Raw genomic sequence first — 27,234 nt, forward strand, 5'->3', positions numbered from 1 at the left:
GGAGATGACGGCCATGATTATGAAGTGGAAAACAGAATTCAAATGCTAGGGTGGGGAGGTGGTGAGGTGGTGAGAGCACTAAGAGGAGGAAAAGAGCAATAAAGAAGAGAACTGCAGTGATGGATGAGCAAAGAGAGACAAATAAAACAGAAGAGGAAGGCTGAGTGTATGAACTGAAATATCAGATAATAGCAAACCTGACAACAACCAGGACAGCATGCATGCAGATAGAGACATATAATTTCATAGCTTGATTTCAACAAATGCTACAAAAGAAAAACATCATAACTGCTATGATGTGGCTAGATGCAAGGCAGAGGGCCCAGTCTCCAGTTTATTGCTGAGCATTAAAAATGCATTTTGCATTAATCTAAGCAAACTCAAACTTTTATTGTGTTTTTAAAAAGATATTGTGTCCTCTGCCAACAACTGCAAAAAAGGTCCCCATTGCTAAACCACATCCTTTTGCATCCTTCCAGCATCCTGTGTTATGTCTGACGGTTCAATCTGGTTTACTGTCAACATTTACTGAAAATTGTTACTAAAAGTCTAGTTTTAAAAGGCTCCTGCTCTTCCTGTCTTTGAGTCATCCCCCTTCTTTTACAGATTGAGTCATTCAGCTGTCAAGTATCAAATTGATTAAAATTCACCCACAAATCCATGTTGTCCACAGCTGCTAATGTAAGGTGCAGATGTTAGGAATTTTGGCAGTTACGGCAGAGTGATACTACGCACGTAGTCAGATGAGGTACCAGATATATACTGTAATTATAATCACACGCAGAACTTCTTTTGTTCAATCACAACAAATATGAACAGGTGCAAAGCAGACCAGAAGAAGGGCCAGGAGGAGGAGGAGGAGGGGAGAAATGAAATCTGGTTCAAACTCAAAAAACAATTGCAGTGTGAAAATGGCCAAACTGTGATTTAGACTCCAGTGGAAAGAAACTGAACCAGCAATAATCTACTGTCTCCAACAAATAATGTGCCATATAGACATTGTCTTCTCTACACAGGGGCCATATGACTCCCCATATGTCGCCAGTCACCAAGAGGCCCACGACCCACAAACAATATGGCCACTGCGAAAGTGCCAAGACATTAGACTGTGCCAATGTCTTAAATATAAATGGCAGTTGTACATCAGATCTATCTATGCATGTAGCTGTGGTGTTTGCAGAAGAACAAAGGAAGCCACTGTGACGTTAGAGTTGCCGCATTATTGATTTTTTTCCCCTTTCTGCACAAATTATCAAACCATTGCAGTAACAACCATAAAAAATTATTTAAACCTCATTTGTCATAAAATAATTGGTTCCAAAATACTGTATTGGCCTGAAAATAAAGGTGACCACAGTTATGAGACAACACTGGTTTCTGGAAAAATACTTTCTGAATACAACTTACATCATAGTATAGTTACATACTCACACACTTTCATAACAGGCTCTTGGAAGCTGTCAGAAAACTATTTTCTCTCTCTTTTTTTTTCTTTTAGTTAATCATCTGTCACAGTGGTATTTTGCAGCTTGACATATTCTGTCTCTGCAGCAGAGACGTTGGAAGATACTTTGGACTTGTTTTCACTTATCAAGAATTTATTTCCTCCATGGCAAAAAAACACGATACAAAAGGCATTCAGAAACTCCTGCAGGTTAAACTGGACTAAAGGTAACATCTTTACCGACTGACTCTTACACACTCACTATAAACAGACTTTAAGACACTCGATAGGAAATTTCCAGGAAAAAAAAGTTAAATATTCGGACAAATATGATAAACTTTTTTCACATGTATATTCCTGTGGTCTATTCTTTATAGCCTCTTTAGTCTAAATGTCTATATATGGGTCTTGTGTCTTTAAACGTCTTAGCACATTGAGACTTGAGAGAATAACTATCGTCCCATCTCAACGTAAATACGTTACCGCAGTAATGCAGTAACCGTGGCAGCTCTATGTGATGTTGGAGGTAAGGGTGACAGACAGTGAGAAAGAGCAACAGAGAGAGATGAGGCAGTGCTATGTTTTCTGTCACTCTGAGCGTGGATGATATGGAGTGAGGTTACTTCAGGCTAGACTCATCTCTGTGTAAACAAAGATATTCAGTTGAGCCTGGCAGACTTTGATGCTGGAGCCTGGGGCTTTTTGTTGTTTGCGAGTGGAGGATGGTGATGTGCACATCTGTAACAAGACAGCAGACATGGACTAAATTTATCCTAAATAGCCAGTAACCAACTACTGCGATTGCTCAAAAAGTGAAATACATGTTAATATGCTCAGAAAACCTATGTAGAAAAACATGTTATGGGTAACAGCAGGTTACAGGAGGTTTGTGGAGGAGCGAACATGCACACCTCCCAAATCTCAAGAACAAGTTGTGTCAACTTGTGAGTCAAACAAGCTGATTGGTTCATAAAAAAGAGCCAAAAAAACATCCCCCAGTGATCCCTTAACATGTTCACCTACCTGAAGCTCAGAGAAGCATATTTCTTAACTTGAACCGTTCTTAAAGTAAACATGGGTTTCCATAGTTTGATTAAAATTACAGTATTTATACTTTTTACCATTTTCAACAGCTTAATTGCGGACCTCCAAGTTTTTTTCCCCACAGATTTCAATCTCTATTTTCTCATGTTGGACAGATCTTTACCCTTGTGGCTATCTCTGTAGCAGTCAATAAAACCTGTTTTTTCAGCATTATTGAGAAACAGATGTAAATAGTAAATTTGTCATCAAGCAGCTGGATTGCCGTATATGTTGCAAAATGTTGTGAAATCTCTGGCCATCACTAATATGACAAATTGCCTTTAAGAATGCAACAATGCACTTCAAAGAGGCCTGAGAAAGTGGACTCTCTCTCTGTCTATAATTGGTGTGTGGTTTTTCTTTCATGCAGACACACGTCTGTTGTTAATAACGGAGAGGTCAAATCCCTTATTGGTAACACATAATTGTAATCAAAAGAGGAATCATCCTTCTTCTCTTCTGAATCATCATAAACAGGTGGGAAGTCCTGCTGTTGTGATTATGTCGAGAGTGGAGTGGGATGCTGTGGAAAACCGGCGCCATCCGAGCTACTTGATCCTCATTTCTACGACTTTGAAAAAAAAAAAAAAAAAAAAGCTGCATCCCTCACATCCTCCAACTGTCTCTCTCCCACACTGAAACTGAAAACAGCCTCAGAGAGAGGGGGATGCGATTTGAGTGGCAGTGTGTGTTCGTGTCCGTACAGTAGACATGCTGAGTTGTCTACCAGACACAAACACACACACAAAGGTGGGCAGTCTGACCACAGAAACAGTAGCAGGAGAACAGTGAGGGGGAGGAAAGTGTGATCCCTACAGTCTAATCTGCCTTCCTGCTTCTACTGGATTTAAAAAAAAAAATATTTATGACTCTAGCCTGACAACAGTGGTAGATCTGTGAACGCTCTTTAAAATTAAGCACTGTAATTTTTCCATTTTTAAGAATCAAGGCAAAACCAACAAATGGGGCAAAACACATTATTAAAATTATTTATGGTATCAAATTGTATAACTTTCAATACTGTATGTGGGTAAATAACAGTAATACATTACTATAGTTATTTTTATGCATTTATATCAATCAGAATAAATGTATTACTCTTGTTGGGCATCCCTGGAATCCCCTAACAGACTCCTCAGGGCACCCAAACAACACACTGACAAACACTAAGTACTGTACTGTGTTGAGGGACCGGGACAGGAAGTGTGCATGTATGTATGTGTGTGTGTGTGTGTGTGTGTGTGTGTGTGTGTGTGTGTGTGTGTGTGTGTGTGTGTCTGTGTGTGTGTGTGTGTGTGTGTGTGCGCATGCACATCACAAGTTGAGAACAGATAAAGAAAAAAAACATAACAAGCTGGAGCCACACCGGCAGAGTCGTCTGTCAACTGTCTGGACTAGATCCGGGGGTGAGAGAGGGAGGAAGGAAGAAAGAGAAATGACAGAGAGATGAGGGACATCCTGTTCAAGAAGAAAAGAGAGAGTAAGAGACTGAAAAGAAAAATGCAGGATATAGAGACACATGATGAGAAGCTGTAGTGGCGAGGTAGAGAGTTCATGCAATGAAAGGAAGAGAGAGAGGCAGGATGCAGTAAAGTGCAAAGAGCAAGACTACAGAAAAATCACATTTGTAGACAAATTAGCTGCACTTTCACATGTCCTAAATTTTGTTTATCAGACTCAGGTTTCCACCTTGCCTCATTATTCTCAGAAGCTGTCAGAAACCTGAGCTGCAACCAAGAGCTGCAACAGTTAGCGAAAAAAAGATGATTAATCTATTAACCCATCAACAAAGAGTGACCTGCTTTTCTTTGTCATACATGATAGTAAACTCAATATCTTCTCCACTGATCATTAGACATAAGATATTTGAAGATGTCACCTTTGAATCAAGAAAATAAACTGCAATTGAATTAATAATGAAAATAATCAGTGGTTTAAGTCTTACTCTGGCCATGAGAAAAGAATAAGGTGAGCTTTCCTCTTCATATTCAGCAGGAAAATCCTCCTGAAGCACTTGGAAAGTTTAATGTATTCTGCATATTGAAGCCCACCTCCTCTCCAGTAAGAGGCTGTTATGCAACACTGAGGTGTTCAGTCTTTCCATTTTCCTGCTCAGAAGCACGCTGATGCCACCAAGTTCAAAAGTAATTTGAAAAGCAGATAATACTCAGAGTTGACTGAAACAACCAAAGTTTTACAAAGCTGTCTGGAGAAAAGCAATATTGTAGGAGATCTTGAGATCTTATTAATACATATAAAAAGGAAAATATATGTATTACAATATAATACAATCATAAATATGGTTTGTAATAGATCAGTTGGTTGCCATAAAGACACAATACATTTTCAGTGAGCTTAGCTTTCAGCCAAATATCCTATGCACAAAAAAGGTATGGTCTAGCAGAGAGTACGTAAGCTCTCTGTGTGTTACGTGGTAAAACTCAGGTCAGGAGTGGAGAAGAGTAAAGCTGAATTATGAGACTGGCAGTGCCCTGTGAGATTTCATACTGAGTCATAGTCCTACCAAATTCTTCCAAAACACAGTGCAGGGTTGCGATACACATGCGGTGCCTGCCTAGAAATGCTACGCCAGCTTGAATGAGTCTTTGTTGTGTTTTTTTTTTAAAGTAATGTTTCAAAACAAATCATTACGACCCGATCAGATATCAAGTAGCATCATCCTGAATTAATGGAGGCTTGACCGGCTGCACACAGCTGATCTCCATCTCTCCAGTGCTCCTCTGTGTCCGCTTTGCTGTGGTTGTGTTAAATATGTTAAAACTAATAGGAAAATCCATAAGTCAACTGAAAACAAACGTATCAATGAAAGCACAGGATATAAGTTGACACACAAGAAAGCCTGGGGTTCCCCCGCAGCATGACATACGAGCGCAGAGGGGGAAATGAGATGACCACAAATGGCGTGGAGTTCCATGTCCCCTTTCCATCCACATTGTGGTATTACATCCCCATAAATCAGCATCAGCGGTGCCAAAATCCAAAACAAAAATGCTCGCCAAGAACTTTATTTCACAGGGCGATCTGAAGATGAACAGGGTAAGCAAAAAGGGTGGTCCTTGATCAATCCATGGATTCAGGGTGAGTTCCAACATTTTTCCATCAAAGAAAAACTGGAGAAAACAATCATCCATCATTAATCGGCGAAGCACAAAGCTGTTTAATCCATTTATTTATTTCTAACAGCAACGTCGGCATAGAAGTACCCTTCATTAAAGCGCCATCAGAGCTCAGATTAAAAGGGCAGCGGATTGAAGAAGAACACGTTTCTCTACCTGCTGTTACCCAGAGATAAAAATCAAAGACAGTTCAGTTCATGTGCAGCCGTCACAGCGTTACCCGAGTGACCAAACAATCAGCTGACCAATTAAGTATTATGCATTGTTGGATGTTGGTTTAAAGTGTCACAAGTTAAAGACTGAACAATTCAGCCAAGTATCATTTTATAAAAAGGTGTCCTAACCATAAACACACACATGCTCATGATTGTCTACACTTACTAGAGATTCATATTGTCAAGGCAGCATGTCACATGCAGTAAAATTCAACATTGAAGCAACAAGGATGCAAACGTCTAGACTACTAGACTTATGAGACGAGATAACCTTATCTGTGATCATATAGCAGGAAAGCCAGAGCGCACACACGTAGGTACAGTTTCAACAGAAATGCTCTGTTTCCAAACAGCTCATGCACACATGCAGGAGGTTTGCATTTCCATAGCAATCTACTTACATAATTTAAAGGTTATTATGAAAAAAAACCCAAAAGCTTTTGCTGATCCTGGGAGTTAATATGGCACGCGACCACAGGTTCAGCTTTGAGTTGATTAGTTCGTTCATTTGTTGTTTGGGGTAACCATATGTGCAGAGTGAATGTTTCATGTTTTGGCCACAAATTACGCAATGTGGGCTTCGTCATTTTGGTCTGGTCTGCTGCATCTGAAAGCTGTTGTGTCCTGTATTTTCCTTTTAGATGTACAGATAACAGACAGGATAAATACAGCTGGAACAAGTACAGCTGGAACAGTTGCATCACAGATTGAACGTTTCCATATGATGAGGAGGGCCCACGTGAACACTGAATGACTGTATATAACCTGTGTGTGGTCAATTGAGTACATGCTAGTGAGGCAGACTAAACAGAGCTGGAAGAGGTTTGGGTATAGGGCCTCTTTACTGCACCACAAAACCTAACCACAACACAGTAACCTCAAAAGCTAAGAGGCATTATCAAGCAGACACAATGTGCTCCACACACATACAGGACAATCATCTCTTTCCTCACAGGACTGTGAACACACACTAATCTATAGCAATGAATGTATAATGTCAGAGGAAATGTGAACACATCGTCACAACATCTGCAGCCAGATGAGTCACTACAGATGAAACACAGGTTGTTAACTTTCCCAATTAAAATTAAAACTAGCTCCTGTCGCAGTTCATGAACTACAACTGCTTCCCTATTGATTACTGCGTGCACTTTTGCCTCAGGTGCCCTAACAAAATTGATCTAGCAACTATTTTGACATTAATCGTTTAGAGTCATTTACAAAACAATGTACAGCTGTACAGCTTCCAGCTTCTAAAATGTAGTTGTCTTCTTTTCCTCATCTCCTACTGCTGACTGTGAGATCTCAGCAGGTAGAAGCTGTTAGTTCACTAACTATAACCAGGGAGCACACTGCAACAAGGTTAATGATCCACACAGTGACATTAAATCATTGATATGATGCACACTTCGTGCCTACTTTGGCAGAATGCAGCACACACTTGCTAGTTTTATGTAGTGTGAACTGCTCCTACACTTTAGAGGATTTCGGGCGGACCGTTTTCTCCACCTCTGCCGATACCGGCTCTGCTCAGCTGCGTCTGAACTGCTCCGCGACTTGGTGAGTAATGCAGTAATCGCGCAACACAACGAATCGATAATGCCAACACTTTTAATAATAGTTTAACGATTTTATTGATTCGTTGTTGTAGCCCTACTTCAGATCTTTAGGCAGTCAGTAAGTTGGCGCCCTTTTAAAATTAGCTTCACAGAGAACATGGCAAGTATGAAAAAACTAATCGGCAGTAGTGAGCCAGAGGAATACGTGTTGTAGAGGGCAAAGAGTGAAGGAGGATTTTAACAGAGGAGAAATGTGCTACTAGACGAAATATAGTAGGAGATATGAGAGAAGAATGAACATGAGATGAGGGGAAGAAGAGATGACAACTGAAGGGCTGACAGCAGCAGTGGGGCACCGCCCTGTATGGGCTGCTCTCTTGTCTCAGCAAATCAGATGTAAAATGTTTGAGCTGAAGCACAAACACACACAGGCCACCAAGCAAGAATGTACACACACTCTCCAAGTTAAAAAAAACATCTATTCTCTTTCACTCACACATCCATGCCCACATACACACTTGCACAAGACTAACACATTGTGCTACCTCTACCCTATTATGGAAAAAATCTAAATATGTTACCAAAATTATGCAGACGACACACAAATTTAAATCAGCATTTCACAAGGAGACTGTGGTCCAATACAAGCGCTGAGTACGTGCATTGAACAAATCAACGATTGGATGTGCCAGTTTTTTCTTCTCTTAACCAAATTAAAGCTGAAGTAATTGTTTATGGAGCCTTGGTGCAGTCATGAACTCAGACCTGAATTTCTACATTTCACATTACGACAATTACAAAGTCAGCCAACTATCACCTGAAGAATATATCAAGAATTAAAAAGGACTTGTGTCTCAGCAGAAAAACTTGTCCATGCTTTTATCTTCAGTACACTTGACTACTGTAAAAGTGTCTTTCTGGGTCCCCCTAAAAAATCTGATTCAAATCGCTGCTGTTGAGTCCTCACTAAGACCAGGAAAGTGGATCATGTCACTCCAGTTCTCAGATCTTTACACTGGCTTACTGTCTGTCAAAGAATTGATTTCAAAATACTATTGTTGGTTTGTAAAGCACTGAACGGTTCAGGGCCAGAACACATTTCTAATCTGCTGCTACGTTATGAATCATCCAGACCTCTCAGGTCTGCTTTCTGTTCCCAGAGTCAAAACTAAACATGGAGAAGCAGCATTCAATTTTTATGCTCCACATATCTGGAACGAACTCCCAGAAAACTGCAGGTCTGCTGCAACTCTCAGTTCTGTTCAATTGAGGCTGAAGAATTTTCTGTTTGCAGCTGCCTTTGATTAAATCAAATAATTAACCTTTAACATAACCTTTTTCTATTTTAGCTTGATTTTGATTTCTATACCCTTGGATTTTTAACAACTGTTTTTTTTCCATTGTACTTAAGTGTTTATTGTGCGTTTCTTTGTATTGGTGCTTTCAGTATTTTATGTAAAGCACCTTGAATTGCCTTGTTGCTGAAATGTGCTATATAAATAAACTTGTCTTGGTCTGTATTATCCTGCATGTTCAGGAATGACAAAAAACCCAAGGAGACAAGTCAAAGAGGAAGTGTCTTATTCCAGAAAGAGGAAAGCCAGAGATAAGCAGTATGGAAATGAACATCTAGACTTGAAAATATCATACAGTCAAAGCACTCAACCCCAGGCTAATACAAAAAAAAAAAAAAAAAGACATAGGAATGCAAAGATAAGTTGCCCGCTGACCATCAGATACTACTTTTACGGCATGGTGAAGTAAAAGATACAAGCTGCATACAGAACAGCTGAAGCTTACTGATCTGAGCGTGTGGTTAGCTGAGTCTTAACACATGGATCGTTCCTGATGCTTTGACTGATCACTCTCATCTTCTCATAGGTTATTTTATCTATGCTGCTGCTGCTGCCCATATTTTCAAGGCGGATTCTTCGAACATATTCTCCCTACATGGGTGTGTATGTATTTGGTGAAAAATCTTGAGAACAGCCTCGTATCTTAGAGGTGATTTCTGCAGCGATCAGGAATTTTGAGCAGTGCCTTTTAATTGCCTTATAACTAGGTCAAACTGCACTTTCTGCCAGAGCTTTGCTTGTTCCTAAATTAAGCTTGTGCCAAGGATACAATAAACCACAGTGTAACAAAGCATTGTGTGACTCGCATCCATTGTATGCAGCAGAAACAATACTACCAAGTTACTGTATTCAAGGCTAGGATGACAAAGTCAATGAGAAATGGCAGTGAAATTGTTTTAAGTAAGACTAAATACTAAGAAAAATATATAACACACCTGGCAGATTCATGCCAATACAGAGCTTAATCTCCTCAAAATGTTCCACTCCTTTCAGACTGCTTTTTCACTTAGGCAAATAAGCCAGAAAGGCAGTAAATATTTACCATTTAACAAGATAAATATATGCTTTGTCCTTTACTTTATAATAACATCCTAATGTGAGTAAAACATATCCGTAATGTGTTATTATCCTGCAACCCTGTGTTAGCCTCATAGCTTTATTTGTTAGTCCTGGTTGGTTTGTCACTGTCACCATTGTGTGCTCTCTTTGTAACATTAACTCCTTACTTTAGGAAGCCGACAGGCCTAATTTAGCTCAGCATCGCGTGCTGACAGAACTTCCTGTGGAAGCTCGACTTTATAGGAGTGCGTCTGTGTGCATGTGTCTTCTGTTTTGAGAACACAAACATTGTGCTTGCACATACAAACAAGCTGACACACACAGCTGTACTATCTGAGAGCTGATAGTGAATGCTGAGACAGTGGTCCCTGATAACTTCCCTAAAATGCACTCTGCCCCGGTGCTAATGCCAGGCCTGGGACTGAGGCTGGATCTTTATCTAAATCACCAGCTTCCTGGCTTTTTCTGGGCCCTTCAACACACACATAAGCTCCAGCACCAGCTTCCCAAAATGTTAGAGCAAGGGGGGGCACGCACACGCACACAAAGTACGACAGTAGATGAAAAATGTACATGTGGGTTTCCTTGCTTGCGTGAGTGTCTCACACTCACACAGAACAGGAAGAATCCTGAGATGATTCTTCCAGTCCTTCCCTGCTCACTGCATGCCAACTGGAGGCTAATGGAGGAAATGGATCACATAGACAGGCTCCCTCCCTCACAGCAGAGGCAGCAACAGCAAGAGGCCATATTTGAAAGGGGATGAGAGATGGATGCATCCCCTCGTACATTTCATGTCATTCACATTTGAGAAACTCCAGATTCCATCCAGTGAAGGAAAGTGAAGAAAAAACACCTTGTTCTTGTTCAATTTCAGTAAATCATACACCAGCTCTTACTGCGCCGGAGTCGAAGGGGGGACTACACCAACTGTCGGCTCCTTGCAGCGTTCGAAATAACAGCTCTCAAAATCAGAGATTGCTCTCCTTTACAAACTTGGCAGCAAGCTTTGTGGGGACAAGACGACACACCACCTACCAGCAAACTCAAACTAGGATGGTTTTTTTTGTTTTTAAAAAAAAAAATTAATTTAAGCATCAAAGAACAGCTGTCCCAGGTACATGTTCTAGACGTAAGTAGGAGCTCTAAAAAGCATTTGTGAGGAACTAGAAGGTGGGATTTGAAGGCAGTGTGGGATGACAAAATTGGGGATGAATCCGGTCAAAATCTGCAGGGTGGGTTAGACCACCCTAAGCAAACTAATCGACGGCAGTGTCAGAAGGGGATCCTAGCGAAGAAAACAAACTATAAGCACCATTTAAATTCAGCTGTCTCTGTGAATCCAATCTAGGAAAAACTTTAGGTGGAGCAGAATTTCAAGCACAAAACCAGCCCAATTTTATATTATCGTGAGGAAAACAGACAGAATAGCTATTTACTGGATAAGAGCTACAGTTTGCTTCTACAAATTCCTGCCAATAATCCCTCATCGAGAAATTGGGAATGTGTGGTAGAGTTTGGGCTAAGGGGTCATAAGCATATTCTTATTGCTTATCATATAAACTGTTTTATGAGGATAAAACTCAAACCAAAAAACAATTATGAAGCATAACAAAAGTTCCAAATACTTTAACGCATTCAGGTCCAAGCTTTTGGTTTAGCTAATTCCCCTTGACAGACACAGAAAGCATATGCAAAGTCTGAGACCACAGAGCGGCAGACAGAGTAAAACTGGACTGCGTTTGGTATGCAATGTTAGGTCTAAATGCACACATAAATCAAGGGTGGTCACAACTAAACACACGTGTAAAATGTGAAATGAAGGCCCATGTCTAAATGCAGACTTAGCATCAGTGAACCTCAGTGTGTGAGCAGCAATTCTGGTTACGCTCCACTATGCGAACCCCCATCTCACACACATTCAGTCTTCCTTAAACTCTTTCTCTCCAGTGAAGGACAGACAGAGGATGTGTCTATGATCAGCAAAGACTCACATTTCCTCTCTGAGGTTTCACATTCCTGGGATTCCGTCTGAAGACTACTGCAGCCCATTTAAAACCGTTCCCCATATGGAGGGAGGAAAAAACAAAGACCTCGGGCAGGCAAGCAGGAAAGACGGTTGGGTAGGTCTTTGCACTTTGAGGGTTCATTTCCATTTACAGTTTTACTCTACCTTTCTGCTGTGCTGCCTTTCTGTAGCACACTGAATGAGAAGACACTTAACTCATACCATGACAGAGCACCTGTCAGTATGCTGTGCTGTGAGAATTGAAAGTTATACAGCTTTACAGTGAATCTTAAAAAAACATGATTGTGATTTGCTGAACACCATCAGATTTATCTTCACTGCCACGAGAATATGATGGGGATGAAATGCTGGGAATTTGGCTCTTGCATTAATCCATCAATGCAGGTGACACATAAAGTGCTACAAATGCCGTCTCCCGCTCAATAAGACCACAGCTCCTCAGGGCAAACCAGAAAATATTGTTACTAAATGCACACACTGCAAATGAATGGTTAGTGGTATCCCTCATGCATACCGCCCCAGCCCCGGCAAACCTATGTACAGACTGTATTAAAAAAACATGATCTAAACACATCAGACCATTAGGGAACCACAATCTGTCATGTGATGTCGGCTTTTAATATAGATTTATAAACAGATCTGATGTGTGATTCCACATCCACTAAAACACCCAAGCATGAGTGATAACATTGCACGTCTATAACCTCATCATCACATTTACGTACAACATGCCTGCACAGAGGAGGTCAAAGTCCTAATAAACACCGATTATTAGTAATGTTTTAATGACGACACTGGTAAACAAGGGCTAACATTAACCAGGAAAGGAATAGATGGGATATTAGCATAGGCTATCATGCTTAAGTATTTCATCTAAGATAACTTTAGGGACTGAAGGGACTCAGCCCATTTCTCCACTCCTTAATATCTCGACACCTTTTGCATATAAATAAACCCAGCATGTCTCCTTGTGCTTTACCTTAAACACAATCAATAACAAAACCCTTAGTGTATTAATAAAATATATTTACAAATCTTGTTTTAAAAGCAGGGACATTTTGTCTTGGTAGGAGGTGAAACTCCTATTAGTAACGATGCTAAAACGATAACCCGGCTAGGTTAATAAACATAGACACAGCTAATGTTTGCTAACGAGCGAGGGTCTTTGACTGGCTTGTAATAGTCCTGCCGAGCAGCTTAGTGTATTAGCCAGAGTTATATTAAGTTATAATTAAAAACAGCTAGAGAAAAACACAATGTAAGACAATGTATGAGTTGAAATTATCGCCACATATGTGTGTGTTAGCCTGGTGGGCTAGCACGCTAACGTGCTAGCGTCTTCAAGAGGAGGAGGTTTAAACTCGCTTACCTGTCAACCGCAGCTTCACTGGGCCATTCCTCCTAACTCCTTGGTTAGACATTCCCCTTTGTGTTCCAGCTTGATGACAATTAACAACAACAACCAACAAAAGTGTCTAATTTATGTGTCAACGTAGGAGTTCTTAAAAAAAATGTATCTCCCAAAACAATCAAATGTGCTAGCTTGGTGTTAGCTCGTAGTATCAGCATAGCAGGAGCGGATCACGCTGACTGGCTCTCTGCAACAAGAAAGGGTGGCTCATAAATCTTCACATCGCTGGAGTAACAACACGCTCTTCAGCTCCTGTGCCGTGAATTTCAACAAAACAATTCAAATGATAACTACATTCCCAAATGGTGTTCATGCCGCGACCCAGGGGCACTGATACAGATCAAGTGAGAGGTTTGGTCCCCCCTCCATCTCTGTCTGCGATGCTGCTGCTTCTTGTTGGTCGTGATGGTGAGACTGTGAGACTGCAGGCAGGTGAAAGATGGACACACTGCAGCACATCCGCTAAGAAGCTTCAACATAAAAATCTCTAGGCTATTTAAACATCTCACACATGCAAAAATCAGTGTCTTTTACTGGTTTGATTGGTTTATTAGTCCATAGTCTTCAATTTCATATTTGTTTAAATAATATACTGTATATACGTGAAGGGATGTGTATGTCACTGTCTAATCTTTACTAATATTATTTTATATAATTTTCTATCCCAATCAAACAAACGACATTTATCATCTCTGGGAGTGATTTGAAGTGATTAGTTATAATAACAAGAAGATGATAGGGTCACAGGGAAATAGTAGCATTGATAATAACAATGGTAATGAAAATGACAGTTGGTAAAAGTAGGTCAATCAAAAAAATAAAAAGAGGGAGGAATTGAATTGATTCAAAGAGGACAGAAGGAATAATTAATCAACCAAATGCAAAATGTTGATTATCAGGTTAATAGTTAAGAGGTTGATGGCATAATGGGAGTGATATTATTATTATAATCGCCATCATTACTATTATTATTGTTATTTATGTGTTACATTTGTATTCATTTCAGCCACACAGACCTGTACTGTATATGGCCAGTTCATAAGGCTGACTGAATATATAATAGAAAATAACAAATACAACACCTGGACACAGTATTTCCTAAAAGATCCTCTACAAATGTCATATCTGTGGAAAAACATTTTTAAACTGGTTAACAACTGGTCCCAGTACTGTAAATATCTATCTCCAGCAGAAAAAAAAACAAAAGTTATATGACAAAAATATTTTTTTACAATGGTTCAACGAGCCAGTGGTTTTATTTTGAAGCTAAGATGCCTTATTTCCGGCCTTAATTTAGAAAGCTTGATGCAGCCTATGTCGGTATGAACAAGCCAAACATTTCATGTGAATAGTTACAATTTAATTGAGTGTTTTACATTTCTAGTTGATGCACATCTATATTGACAGTCCACACTGGATTAGTATTAACCACTAAGAGTTGGTGAGCATTGGGGCTTCATATATGTGTGAAAGCAGGGAAGGAGCAGTTATAATATAGGAAGTGTTCCATACAGACCTACACTTGTGGAAATGTAATGCGTCTGGTATATGTGACAAATCATGTTATAAGCTTGACATTCAACCAGTTGGCCCAAATTAGCATAACTATTTTTTGAGTTTCAACCAGTAGGCCCAAATTAGCATAAAGATTTTTTGTGAGTTTAGATATTATTTATGCAAGTGTCCAGTGAGAACTCTAATACCAAGTCTGCAGCATGGTTATGCTCCTTTCTCTCTCCTAATGGACATACATGGCCATACACTGTGAACTGCATTACAGCACATAGCTTCCATTCAAAAAAAAAAAAAAAATTACAATGGGACATGTAGGCCAAGCAAACAGAATAGGCACAGCGACACCTAGTGGTGACTTGGTCAGGGACTCATCCCATTTCTCCACTCCTTAATACCTGAACTCCTTTTGCCTATCATTTCATCAAATAAACCCATCATGTCTCCTTGTGAATGTCTTGCTTTACCTTAAACACAATCAATAACAAAACCCTGAGTGTATTAATAAAATTTATTTACAAATCTTGTTTTAAAACAGGGACATTTTGTGTGTACCGTTTTGTACAAGGATGAAATGGCAAAAAAAAAATACAAAATATCGACAAGGTCAGAAATGTCTTTTTTTCCCCACACAAATAGCAAACTGGACGTGTTAAAACTGGAAAGTGCTTTGATTTTCAGGGATCTGGAAAGCAAAGCCGTCAGTAGTGGCCTCAGGAACCACAGCCTCATCCTCATCTTCATTCTGAAAGACAAAAGGGACAGAGATGCATTAGAGGATTAACCGAGTCTTAGCATGGTTTGGGCACCGTTTCATGGACATGGATTAGGAAAAATTTTGCAGACTAAGGCTGTTTCTGTCAGCTAGGACAACGTTTGCTGTGAATTGAGTGACATCAAAGCCAGATATTTAAACATTAAAATGAGCATTGGGTTAATAGACTGAAGGTAGTCTTGCAGTAACCAGCCAACATCCAAGCTCAGGCTACTGTGTGTTGTACCACACCCCGCATTCATTCTTTGGCATCAATAAGCAGAGAGACAAGAGGAGTAATGACACACTGCACCACCCTGCTGGCTCTGCAGAGACGGATCATTTCATCTGTGGATGAGTCATACAATTGACAATATATTCTTACTATGCCTGCCAGTCTTTTAATTCTTTCTGCGTGTGTGCTCTGATTGACTTGTTGAGGATAGTAACAAACTGTGATGGTCAGACAGGAAAAATTCAAGTTGCGTTCCTGTTCAAATCTCTGTAGTGTTTTTAAACGAGGCGTTGATCACAATCATCAATTCTGCCTCTCCCTGTAGTTCACTGATTGGTGTACTTTCAAGGTAATGGACTAATTTATCAAGATTTAGACAGTAACACTTACCTCTTCAGAAAAGAATCTGTCTATAATGTTAAGAGAGGACTTGTAGACAGCCTCATTATCATGGGACTGCAGCGCTTCGATCTTGTCCAAACCACCCAGCTCCTCGATCATTAAGCACATTTTCTCAGTCTCACCAGTTTTGTATGCCATCTGTGGAAAAAGGACAAAAAATTAAGACTAATGGTTCCCACACACAAGAGATGAACCTGTGACCATTCAATTTAATCTCTGTGACTGTCAAGATAATTTAATGTATCACGAGGCAGAGATTAAATTCTGCATATCGTCATGTTCCCTAATCTCAGAAACCCACATTATGAATTTCATTTTATCCCTGGGAACTGCTGGCAGAGGAGTGTAGATGATTACACGTCAATGCTATTTTTTTCTTCAATCTTATACCTTCCTTTCCTTCTTGCAATTCTTGGACATTGTCTACCATTAGTCCTTAAACCCTTAAGGACCCCTGAAGACAGTTTGAATTTTAGTGTTATTTCCTTCTTTTCCAATCCTTTGTATAAGTTCACTATAGTTCACACAACTGTGCGTCTTCTCTTTTGTCAAGATAAGAGATAAAGCGTGTCATGATCTGGTGTGTGAGTTTCTGCTATCGTTACTGAAAACAGTTTTCTGACATATGCTTTAGTTCAGAGGTCACTAATAGGTGGACCGCGGCCCGGATCCAGACCCAGACGCACTATCTGGACCCGGACCTGTAACTGATAAAATATCGGGGATTGTTAAATTTTGTCAGAGTGTTTCCATTTTAAAGGGCACAGCTTCTCCAGCTGTTAGGGTAAAAGTGGAGCAGCCCTCTGAAACTCACAGACCACTGTGCATAGCCAATCTAATGAGTCAATCAAATCCGTGCATTCAGACATGCAGAGAGACTCGACTGTCAGTGAGATAAACATGAAGAAAAGAGTTCATATCTGTTGAGATGTTTTGTTATAAAGTTATTAGATGTGAAATTAAGTATATAGTTTAAGTTTAAAAGTAAAAAGGGATTCTTTTTAATTTTTCTAAAACTAAGCACTTTATTTAAGAAGCACAATGCGCTATATTTTATAATGCTATATTTATTTGCTATACGAAAAGAAAATGTATTTATCTTATTTTTTGTATTCTTATTTTATGTATTTTATTGTTTATTTGAATCCCACAAATTTGAGTGTAAATACTAAATGTTGTTGCCATATTCTAGAATTCTACTTATTTGACAGTCTACAATCTACCCACTAGACACAAATGCTAATGGAACTATATGCTACTTCAAGGTACTGAAAAATAACAGACTTTATGATGTTCCAGACCTTCACTTAAGGACATTTTCACAAATTGGACCTCAATGAATTTTAACTGAATACTCCTGTTTTAGTGTTTTTCTTACTTGGTGAGTGTCATTTTCTTTGCCAGTTATGTTACTGGTACATGTCAATTTAGTGCAGACTTTCAAAGATCAAAATCAATAACACTTTACATTAAGCTATTTAGCATTTATAAGCAGTATAGAAAAACATCTGACAAAAGTTTATGACACACTATAAAGTGGTTATGAACAGATTTTTATGAACGTACGGTATTTTGTGCCTTTTTTCAAATCTTGGTAATATACCTGTAAAATATTGTAGATTGCATCCAAGATAACCAAGACGATCTTGCAGTCTTTAGCTGTCAACAAGTTGAGTAGCGGCTCCAGCACTTTGCAATGGACCAGGTAGGCCACTTGCTCCACTGTCCCACCACTGGTGTAATTAGTGACAGCCCACACTGCCTCCTTCTGGGTCTTGTAGTCTCCCTATGAAGAGAATACATCTTTAGGCCACAAAAAAGTATAGATATATACTGGAGATACTAAAAATATATCAAACTGGCCATGAATAAACAAACCATGAAATCCGTATAAATTAATTAGTACCTCAAAAATGATCTGATTTTATCATAAAATAAAATAATGTTTGGACTTTTGGCAGCAAAGCAAAAAACAAACAAACAAAACGAAACAAATATAGGTAAGCATAAGTGAACTGATTCATTATTCAGCATGATCTGTTTATGTCAACTTATCTGACAACGCTGTGAGTCTGTTATTAACACATTAAGTACATAAGTATATGCATATTAGCAATATGTCTGCTTTTGCCGTTGCCAGAGTTAGTACCCAGGTGCAGCCCTCTGGCAGTTCATTGTTCAGAATATAGAGGTCAGTTTTCCCCATGCTGATCAATAAAATATAACTTGACCTATTATGAATTAATAAATCTCATCTTGACTCATGAAACAAGCCATTCTCTGTCTGCTCTTGCGGTCTGACCTGTTGGAGGATCTCCACCAAGACAGGCATCAGGCCTGCATTGATAACTTCCTGGATCTGGCAGTCCTTGCCAGCAGTGATGTTGGACACAGTCCAGGCTGCTTCTTTCTGGATGTTGGGTTTGTGGTGGCGAAGCAGGCCGGGCATCATTGTCAGAGCACCTGCGTTCAGCACATACTGGGTCTGTTCATCTGTCCCGGTCACAATGTTACCCAGTGACCGCAGGGCTGGAGTCTGGGAGATGAAGGAGAGCAAGAGAGTTACTTGGAGTATTCACACTTGAGAAAAAAACAATATATAATAAGAGATAATGACAATGATGATGATGATTATAACTTTGTCATTATTATCTGCTTTTGATTTTCCTATCTGAAGCTACTAACAATGAGGGAAGCTTTCAATATAATAATATTCTGTTTGTTTTTTGCTGTTAATGTCCTGTTAAGTATTTTAGTATCAATCAGCCAAATGATGCTTCTTTAATTTTCTTCTTTTTTTGTCATGTATGGCTGTTGAAGCTTTGGTTTTTGTGCTTTATTTATGCAAAGCAACCCCCCATAGGGGCAATAATGGTTTTCATTCATTCAATAAAAACATTTGCAACCGTGATCCATCTTACTTTCACCTTCTTAAATGTGCAGAAGTGGAGAAACTCTTAAAAGCCTACATTTATATTATGTTATATTAGGTGAGAGAAAGAAAGGCCCCTGGGGAAGGCAGAAAGGTTTCCTTCAACTTTATGATGAGGGTGAATTAGACAAATCTAATAAAGTTGGATAGAGTGAGGTGTGAAGACTGTCTTGAAGAGAGAGGGTACTTCAGTAATGAGCAGCCTATTAAGTGGCACGAAGACTTTCATCAATCTCTATCATGATGGCAAAATAGAACAGAGAGCAGCTACTTCCTGATAGATGAAGGTAATCTCCTTTAGTGATTCCTTTGAAAGTAGTAGATTTTATGCTATGAGACAGTAAAAACCTCACTAGATATACTTTAGATGTCAGATATAAAAGTATGTTTGAGTTTGACAGAACACATCACTACATACCACAATGGAAATCTCTCCACAGGCTAGCAGCTGCACGAGACGGGGCACCAGGCCAGCCTGCACCACAACCTCTATCCTCTCATTGGAGCCATCAGTCAGGTAGGACACAGCCCAACAAGTGTCGGCCAGGACCTCCCTGTCATCATGGTGCAGGAGGCGCACAAGGGCTGGAAGCAGCTGTTGCACCGCTGTCAAAGGAGGTGCTGGGTTCTTGTTTCGACACAGGTTGGACAACGTCCAGGTGACATTGCGCAGGTAGCCCGACTGGTAGGGTGTGTGGAAAGTCAAAGGTTATTTTATATCATCAAAGTGTCATAACATTATATTTTTTAAGAGTAACAATGATATTGATGAGATTCAATTTATTCAAAGACCACTCTCAAAGGAAAGTTAAACAGAAAGAATCCTGTTTTCAACCAATTTCAGCATTAGCATTAAAACAAAAATATATGGGTCTCAGGATTTTTATCAATCCACAAAATTAGTTACTGACTTTGATTTTAAAAAAATGTAAAAAATATATATATTTTTTAAATAAATACTCAACAGAAAATTTACAGTGGGGGTTATTGTGCAGTTTCTGCATTCTGGGCTCCTCTAATAAATTACTGGCTGACATTGCTAAAGGCACATAAGCATAACACCTTTCTGCTGTGTTCAAAAGGCTTCTTTTCAAAAGACGTACATCGCCTCACACCACGAGTCACACTGATATTTTGAAACTTGCCACTAATATGTGTCTCAGTTGAACTGAAATTGACTTTGGCCTATTGTCACTAATGTCAAATCTACTTTTTATCACACATCACAAAAATATTTTCCATCTTTGAAAAAATGTCTTTTCAGTTGTAAAGCATAGTAGATATGTTCACTTCCTCACTGTAATTTAATGAGGAACTTGAACTAGTTTATTTGGCCACACTAAATATAGTGTGTGCTAGAGGCATGGTAACACACTGACATTTTCCTGATCCTCCTAAAATATGTGACCGAAAAGAAGAAAAACTGAACTAAACATACATACTCAAGATATGTCAGAGACACAATTTGATGCCAAGTGTGAATTTGGATCAATATCAACTGGACTTCAACCGTATCCAGATAGAACATACTAGGTCTTAGCAGGGGCGTAGTGCCATGTCACATAAAAACACTGTTTGAACCCAGCTGTACAAATGATGTTTGATGGAAACTCACAGGAAAGACAGACAGATCTGGGGCTGCCAGCAAGGCTAGGAGTGGCTCGAGAGCGCCATGTTTGATCACTAGGTCTCTGTAGTTGGATCCATCTCCTATGTTTAGGGGAAAAAGACATTGTCAGCAGTGCTATTATGGAACAGGAGGAAGCAAACAGCAACAGAAGGTTTCACATCAGGAACATTACAGTAAGTTACTGTACCATGAAAATAAATAATTTGGTTGAGCTGTAACCTTAAACTGAAAACCGAAAGTATTCCTCAACACTAAGAGTTCTCAAGTATTGTCAGTCTACAGTACCTGCAATGTTACCAAGGGCCCAAATGGCCTGCTCGCTAATGTGTGGGTGGGGTGATGCGACCAGGCTGATGAAGGCTGGAATGGCTCCTCCTTCCACTACTGCAGCGGTCTGGTCCGAGGTGCCTGATGCGATATTGGTTAGAGCCCAAGCTGCTTCAAACTGGATGGGAGGGCATTCAGACAATGCCAGAAAACTAACAAACTTCGGGATGAGACCGACAGCAATGATGCTGTCAATGGGTGGGTGTTTTTCTCTGGAGAGGAGTTTTCTGTACATCAGGTGGGAAAAAACACAAATGGAAGGTTAATCAAAGTAAAGTAACCTCCCAAAAAGAAAATGTGATTGACACCAAGTCCTTGCCTGACTGGACTGTGCTTGAGCATTAAATCTCATGGTAATAAAATAAGATGAAACATGTTTATTACATTAACACCTAAAAAAAAACCTTTTGAGTCAAAATGATTTTACCTGGCTGCCTGTGTGGCCTGTAGCTGATGATCTAGAATCTGGCTGAGTACACCTTCTACAATCTCCTCTACAGTCCAGTGCTGAGGAGGCTATAGACATGGAAGCAGAAGAGGATTATGTACTTGCCTTGCAACCAAAGTCAAACAGGAGTTAAGAATAACTTGACACAACACTGGGACATGTCTGGATTATATTTCGGTAGGGGTTACAGGGTCAAGACAATACCAAAAACACAGACTTGAGCTAGTATTTCCTGGTTGTTGAGACAATCAGGTATTAAAATGACATCGTAGATAATGAATACTGACAAGTGACTCCTCCTAAGTACACTTGGTGTGTTTGAAAATGAAAATGGAGAAACCTTAATGTTATCACAGTGCACTTAAGTTAAGTTATCTCCAAGTTGTTTATGATTGACCTTCGGTCAGTGTGTGCAAACAGCACTGACCTCCTTTCATATCAGCCTTGAGGTTCAATTTGCAAATGTAATATAAGCAAATGTTTTAGACATGGAAAACACATTGAAACCACCCCTGTTTACTCTCCCCAGCCAAAATAAAGTAGCTCGTGTATAAGAGCCCAAGACCTCATTAGTTGACTAATTTACCTGTGCGTTTGGGTCCTGCTCTTGGAGAGGAGAGGTCGGCTCGTCCAGAAGACTGTGGACATTTCTCTTCTTGAGGATCTGATCATCCTTCTTTGCTTTCCGGAGCTCCACATTGACTTCCGCTCTTCTGCGCCTTAGCTCCTGAAACAGTCGATATCCATAAAAAACACAAGACACGATTAGTCATACAGTCGGTTGTTGTATTGCCGGGTGGTCTTTCCTGGCAGAGGTGACTGTGATGTCCCGGGCTTACATTGGCATCTCTCCCTTTGTTTTTGAACTGGGTGAGCCGAGCTCCGCTGTCGTTGCCAGCTGACATTCCTGACCGTTGAGCAAGACAATCGATCCCACTGCGAAGAACCCTGTTAAAAGACAATTAAAGACGATTACTTAACGCGAGGAATAAAATGGTCGAGCCAACGGCTGCTTTTTCCGGATAACATTAAGTTAACTTGCTAGCAGGCGGTGTGTTAGCTTTAGTTAAGGGGCCGCTCGTCGAGAAGCCAAGCCGGTTATCTAACACCATGTGGCCCATAACGTTAGAGCACACGGAGGCTTCCCGGAGCCCGTCTGTTAAACCAACACCCCCCCAAAAACGGCTGAAATTCAAAGAAACAAATATGATACCCTGAAATGTTAAGAAAAAAACAATTTGTGTTCTTAAAATAAGACTAAAAGGCCCAATTCGCTACAGAACCATGTGCTACGTGCTTACCTTACCGATATCTTGTTTTTTTTTACAACAGACGTGACGTCATGTATATACTGTCCTATTTTTCTAACCTTTGATTGGCCACTTCTGCTACAAGCCCCGCCCCACAGCCCACTGTTAAAACAACGCATCAAACAAGAAAGCCGTTGTCAGAGGCAACCGCCTTCAATATCGCGAGATAAATCGACCTAATCTTGTCGGCTGGCTGGATCTCACATTTCACGCATTTCGGTATATATCTTATAGACATATTGTACTGTGTTTAACATTTCTTGTACGTCACAAAGTATATATATAATTAAAGAAGCATACACTAGCCCGTTACTTTTGGTTTTTACAGTGATAACACGTGTTTTTCTTTTCTTGCGACGTAATGACCCAGTGGCCTAATGGATAAGGCATCAGCCTCCGGAGCTGGGGATTGTGGGTTCGAGTCCCATCTGGGTCGCATTTAACTTCCTTTTCAGGATTAAATGGGGTTTGAGTGCGAAAAGAAATATATAAAATGATTAAGAGGTATTATCTGGGTAATCTCTGATAGTAATAAAGGGTCACTACACAAAATAAATTCAACATTGGCAGAGATTTGTCACCCAGCATTCCTGCTGGTTGATCATGTATGAGACAGTTAAATAATAATACATTTAGTTTGTACTGCACTTTTCATTCGCAGTAAATTTCAAAGTGGTGCATGACAGCGTTAAAAATATAGCCTACAACACACAACACAGAAAAAAGTCTTCCTGAATAAAAAGGTTTTCAAGCCTGTTTTGTTTGGTCTGTGCTAAAGCTAAGCAGTATGAGTTCTTTATGAATCTTTGTGAATACTTGAGAACAGCATCAAAGCGCAAAGTAAATAAATAAATGTCCATAATGGGAAAAACACCACTCTCCTGGAAGACTTTATCGAGAACATTTAACGTTTTCTCAAATCTTTCAATTTATCTTTTCAATTTATCTTTAAGTTTATATTTATTTATTTTTGCACTGTCCTTGCTTTTTATTAGGATTCTAGGGTGTGAAGTTTTTTCTGGTTCCCCCATTCAGTGGAAAAGTCGAAACAAAAAATGGTAAAAAAAAAAATGAGATGAACCCCTAATCCTTTAGGAATCGAAAATGAACTTCCAATTAAATAATTTTACTTGATTTGGGGACCAATGCTTTAGGAATTACAGTACATATCATTACTCTACAAAGATCCTATAAAATCATCCTATAGGGTTAAATACAAATTATTATGATATTATCATATAGGATTTTGATCATTTATAATAATATAATATGGTGGAAAAAACAGTGAAGACATTACATTAAAAATGAAAATGCAGCTCTCCGGTCCTGCAGAGGGCAGCAACAGACCAGCACATACAGGTCTTATAGTTTCATGTTAACCTGAAGAGATATAGTAGTAGTAAAGGTGCAAAGGTAATTGATGAGCTATTGCACACATTGCATTTGTTCATGTTGAGTTTTATGAGACTCCTGCTGTGCCTCAGTATGGATTGCTGAAAATGAGAGGTGCCATGTTTTTAGTACAATAATATGTTACTGTTGCTTCAGTTTGGTCATTATAGTTTTAAAATACTTCTGCAGGCCAATGAAAAGCAAAGAAATTATAATGAATCATGCACACAGTGTCTTTACATGTAGTGTGATATTGTTTATGGTTGGCAGATGTGACAGATGCTGTAGGCTTTTATAATCTATTACTTATCATTAAAAATATTAATCGTACTTGTATGTAGTTGGGCTGTTCCACTTTCATGTCCATTTCTGTTCTTTGCAGAGCACTTTGGTCACCAGGCTATATTAGCCTATTCAATTATTTGATTACATCAGTTTTTATTTGATTGTATTTCTCTGTCTCTGTCAAGCATGTTGGCAGACTTATTATTATTATTGTTAAATGTGATTTATAAATACATTGACGTGACTGTTATTTATTATTTTTTTTAATATTTAGCAGAAGTGTTAGTATGTGCTCATTGACGCTAGCTTGACGAATATCATGGTGTACTTCAGTTCATAACTGTGACCACTAGGGGGCAGTAATGACTCGTGATTAAATACATTAAAGCTGAATGATTTTTAATACGTTTAGCTCAACCCATTACATATTAGTAGATAAACTGACTATATTTGAAGAATCGTGTTCAAACTTCAAAAGTTCAAACTTCCAAAATCAAGCAAGTAAAATATCATCATTACAGAGGATTTGCAGTCTGCCAGACACAAAATACCAATGTTACATTTTACATTAAATCCTACTTTGATCTGCACAAAGCCACTTTTCTCATCTTTTATTATAACCAGAAAATTAAAAAAACACATGTATGAATGAAGGGAGTGTCAAGTCACTGTTTATTTCTCTGTTAGGGACGTCCCACCTCCTTCTCCATCCCACCCCATCTCATGCCTGAACTGCGTGTATAAAAGTCGCTGGGATCCTAGCTCTGAAACAGACCTCTGAGCGTGTCCCCACAGAAAACCTGCAGGATGACTGGAATTACTCTGTTCCTCTTGTTTCTGGTGTTTCCCCTTTACAAGACAGAAGAGCATGTCGTTAACGGTGAGTGCAAAAACATTTTTTTTTCAATAATTATAGTGACTTGTGTTGGAGGAAAGGCTGATTTTCCTGCACCTACATGCCAACTTGCTGGTGTACTTGTGGCTTTTTTTTAAAAACAAGGTAAATAATGGAAATTACCACTACATCATTCTCTGATAATAATTTATAATAATAATTTCTGTCTTTTCCCTCGTTAATACAATATCTATTACATAAGTTTTATTCGGTTATTTGTCCAACATATTTATTTAAAAAAAAATTAAAAATAAAAGTAAATTACCTAATTCCCATAAGGAAATTTAACGTGCTAAAACAGTGATTATGTAACAGTAAACCTGCTGGGTAGTTGATCATTTACTCATTTGATGGATTGGGGGTTTTATAACTTTGGTTCACTTTAAAAATGAATAGCCTACCACAGCTGTAGGTTCTTATCAAATTAATATTTTCCAACCTACGCATAGTAAGGTTAATGAGAGTATATTGTAGTATAGAGTGTTATATTTTCATGATGAAAGTCACTAATAAACCTCCAGTGAAAGTACTAATAAAAATGAAATCCAAGGTCAATACAAGTTTTAAGGAAGATCCTCAGTTATCATGTATGAATGAACCAGCCTAATGTAGAGGAAGTGAGGCTTTGATAGTGCAGTGACATATAAAAATGTGCAAAATGGCAAACTAAAGTGCTTTTTTTCCCTGTTTCATCCAGAGCTGTACACTCTTATAGAAAAGGGTCAGAGCAGCTTTGTGGATCCAGCTGCGAGCAACCAGAGCAGGCTGGTGGTTAAAGAGCCCTCCCTGCCTATCAATGAACTTCTAGAGAAAAGCAGCAGGACCGCCGATACTAAATTTACCCTCCACCCTCTACCCTCTGCTGTTTGGCCAAAGCACAGTGACCTGGCTCCCATCCCTCGTCACCACAGTCCCCACAACAAGAGCAAGAAGGGCCCCAAGAGTGACCGTCTGATAGAGCTCAACAGTGAGAAAACCAGAGGAGAGGCTGCTGGTTTGCTTCCAAAAACCCTGCTGACAGGAGCTACAGCAGCCGCCAACAACCGCACCGTGCAGAGAACCAGTAGCCAGGACACCCAGTCGAGCATCAGTCCTCCTCAGCAGACTGAGCCAGAGGTACACCCCAACTCCAGACCCAGGGCTCCACCACACCCGCAGCCTGCTCAGCCACACCAGCCAGCCTCTTCCCCACGCAGAGATCCCCCCAACCGACGGCTGGACCCAGAGGAGAACCGCCCAGGGAAGTCCAGCCTCTACCAGTCAGGTATCGGTGCAGCAACCCGGAACAACAGCCGTCCATCTGTCATCTTCAACCGGCGCTCCTCCAGCCTGCTTTACCAGTTTGACATCCTGAGGCGAGGTACGGGAGGATTTGTTGTATCCTGACCCTGGAATCTGACCTGTGTATTAATACTAAACTAATGAGTTTTATGGTTGAGATATAATTTTTTAAACTCCCTTTTGGGATCATATATCTCAAAAGTTAGAAATTATGCAAGAGTTTGGCCAGCTTTGAAAATCTTTCAGTGTCACAATATTTATTGCCAGCAGCAATAATCTGTGCTTTGAAGTCTTTAAGATATTCTGTGATATAATCATAGACACAAATACAACATTTTTGTATTACTAGAGTGAAAAAAAGCTGCATCTGGATTGAACTTTTTCTAATGAACATGTATTTCATGCAAAGTTAAAAACAATCATTTGAAGGAAAAGTAAAAATTGCTTAAAAGCCAAATTTGAAAGGGCATCCCTGTGGCCTACAGGGGTTTACGATGCTTACTATGTAACTGTGATGTCCCAGGTTCGAGTTCAGGCAG

The 27,234-nt window shown here is 39.5% G+C and overlaps 2 protein-coding genes and 1 non-coding gene across 4 annotated transcripts in view; 1 reads left to right on the plus strand and 2 right to left on the minus strand.

Moving 5' to 3' along the window:
* The window catches only part of LOC128373664 (E3 ubiquitin-protein ligase SMURF2-like), a 61,716-nt gene extending 48,045 nt beyond the window's left edge, over positions 1-13,671 (minus strand). For both annotated transcript variants that reach the window (XM_053333820.1, XM_053333812.1), the window contains exon 1: positions 13,251-13,671. In XM_053333820.1, coding sequence (XP_053189795.1) covers positions 13,251-13,302 — 52 coding nt within the window. In that variant the 5' untranslated portion in view covers positions 13,303-13,671. The remainder of the gene's footprint in view (positions 1-13,250) is intronic.
* A 1,648-nt stretch (positions 13,672-15,319) lies between these two features.
* On the minus strand, positions 15,320-22,475 carry LOC128372890 (importin subunit alpha-1-like). The gene is made up of 10 exons (XM_053333092.1): positions 22,372-22,475; positions 22,119-22,259; positions 21,512-21,600; positions 21,043-21,311; positions 20,743-20,837; positions 19,546-19,809; positions 18,498-18,731; positions 17,799-17,981; positions 16,184-16,333; positions 15,320-15,549 (listed from the first exon to the last, which is right to left on the minus strand). The coding sequence occupies exons 1-10, from the start codon at positions 22,435-22,437 to the stop codon at positions 15,457-15,459; spliced, it is 1,584 nt and encodes a 527-aa protein (XP_053189067.1). The 5' UTR covers positions 22,438-22,475; the 3' UTR covers positions 15,320-15,456.
* A 730-nt stretch (positions 22,476-23,205) lies between these two features.
* On the plus strand, positions 23,206-23,278 carry trnar-ccg (transfer RNA arginine (anticodon CCG)). The gene has a single exon. It is a non-coding gene; the product is annotated as a tRNA-Arg (tRNA).
* The last annotated feature ends 3,956 nt before the right edge of the window (positions 23,279-27,234 follow it).

The sequence above is a fragment of the Scomber japonicus genome, chromosome 2 (genome assembly GCF_027409825.1).
Source record: "Scomber japonicus isolate fScoJap1 chromosome 2, fScoJap1.pri, whole genome shotgun sequence".
Taxonomy (NCBI): Eukaryota; Metazoa; Chordata; class Actinopteri; order Scombriformes; family Scombridae; genus Scomber; species Scomber japonicus.

What these genes read in the sequence shown, in the direction of transcription:
- LOC128372890 (XM_053333092.1), bottom strand. Translation starts at nt 22,437, where the DNA reads ATGTCAGCTGGCAACGACAGCGGAGCTCGGCTCACCCAGTTCAAAAAC. An exon ending in GGCCCTTGGTAACATTGCAG is followed by an intron (nt 20,838 to 21,042) that starts GTACTGTAGACT and finishes CCCTAAACATAG; the next exon opens with GAGATGGATCCAACTACAGA. An exon ending in CAGATCTGTCTGTCTTTCCT is followed by an intron (nt 19,810 to 20,742) that starts GTGAGTTTCCAT and finishes ACACCCTACCAG; the next exon opens with TCGGGCTACCTGCGCAATGT.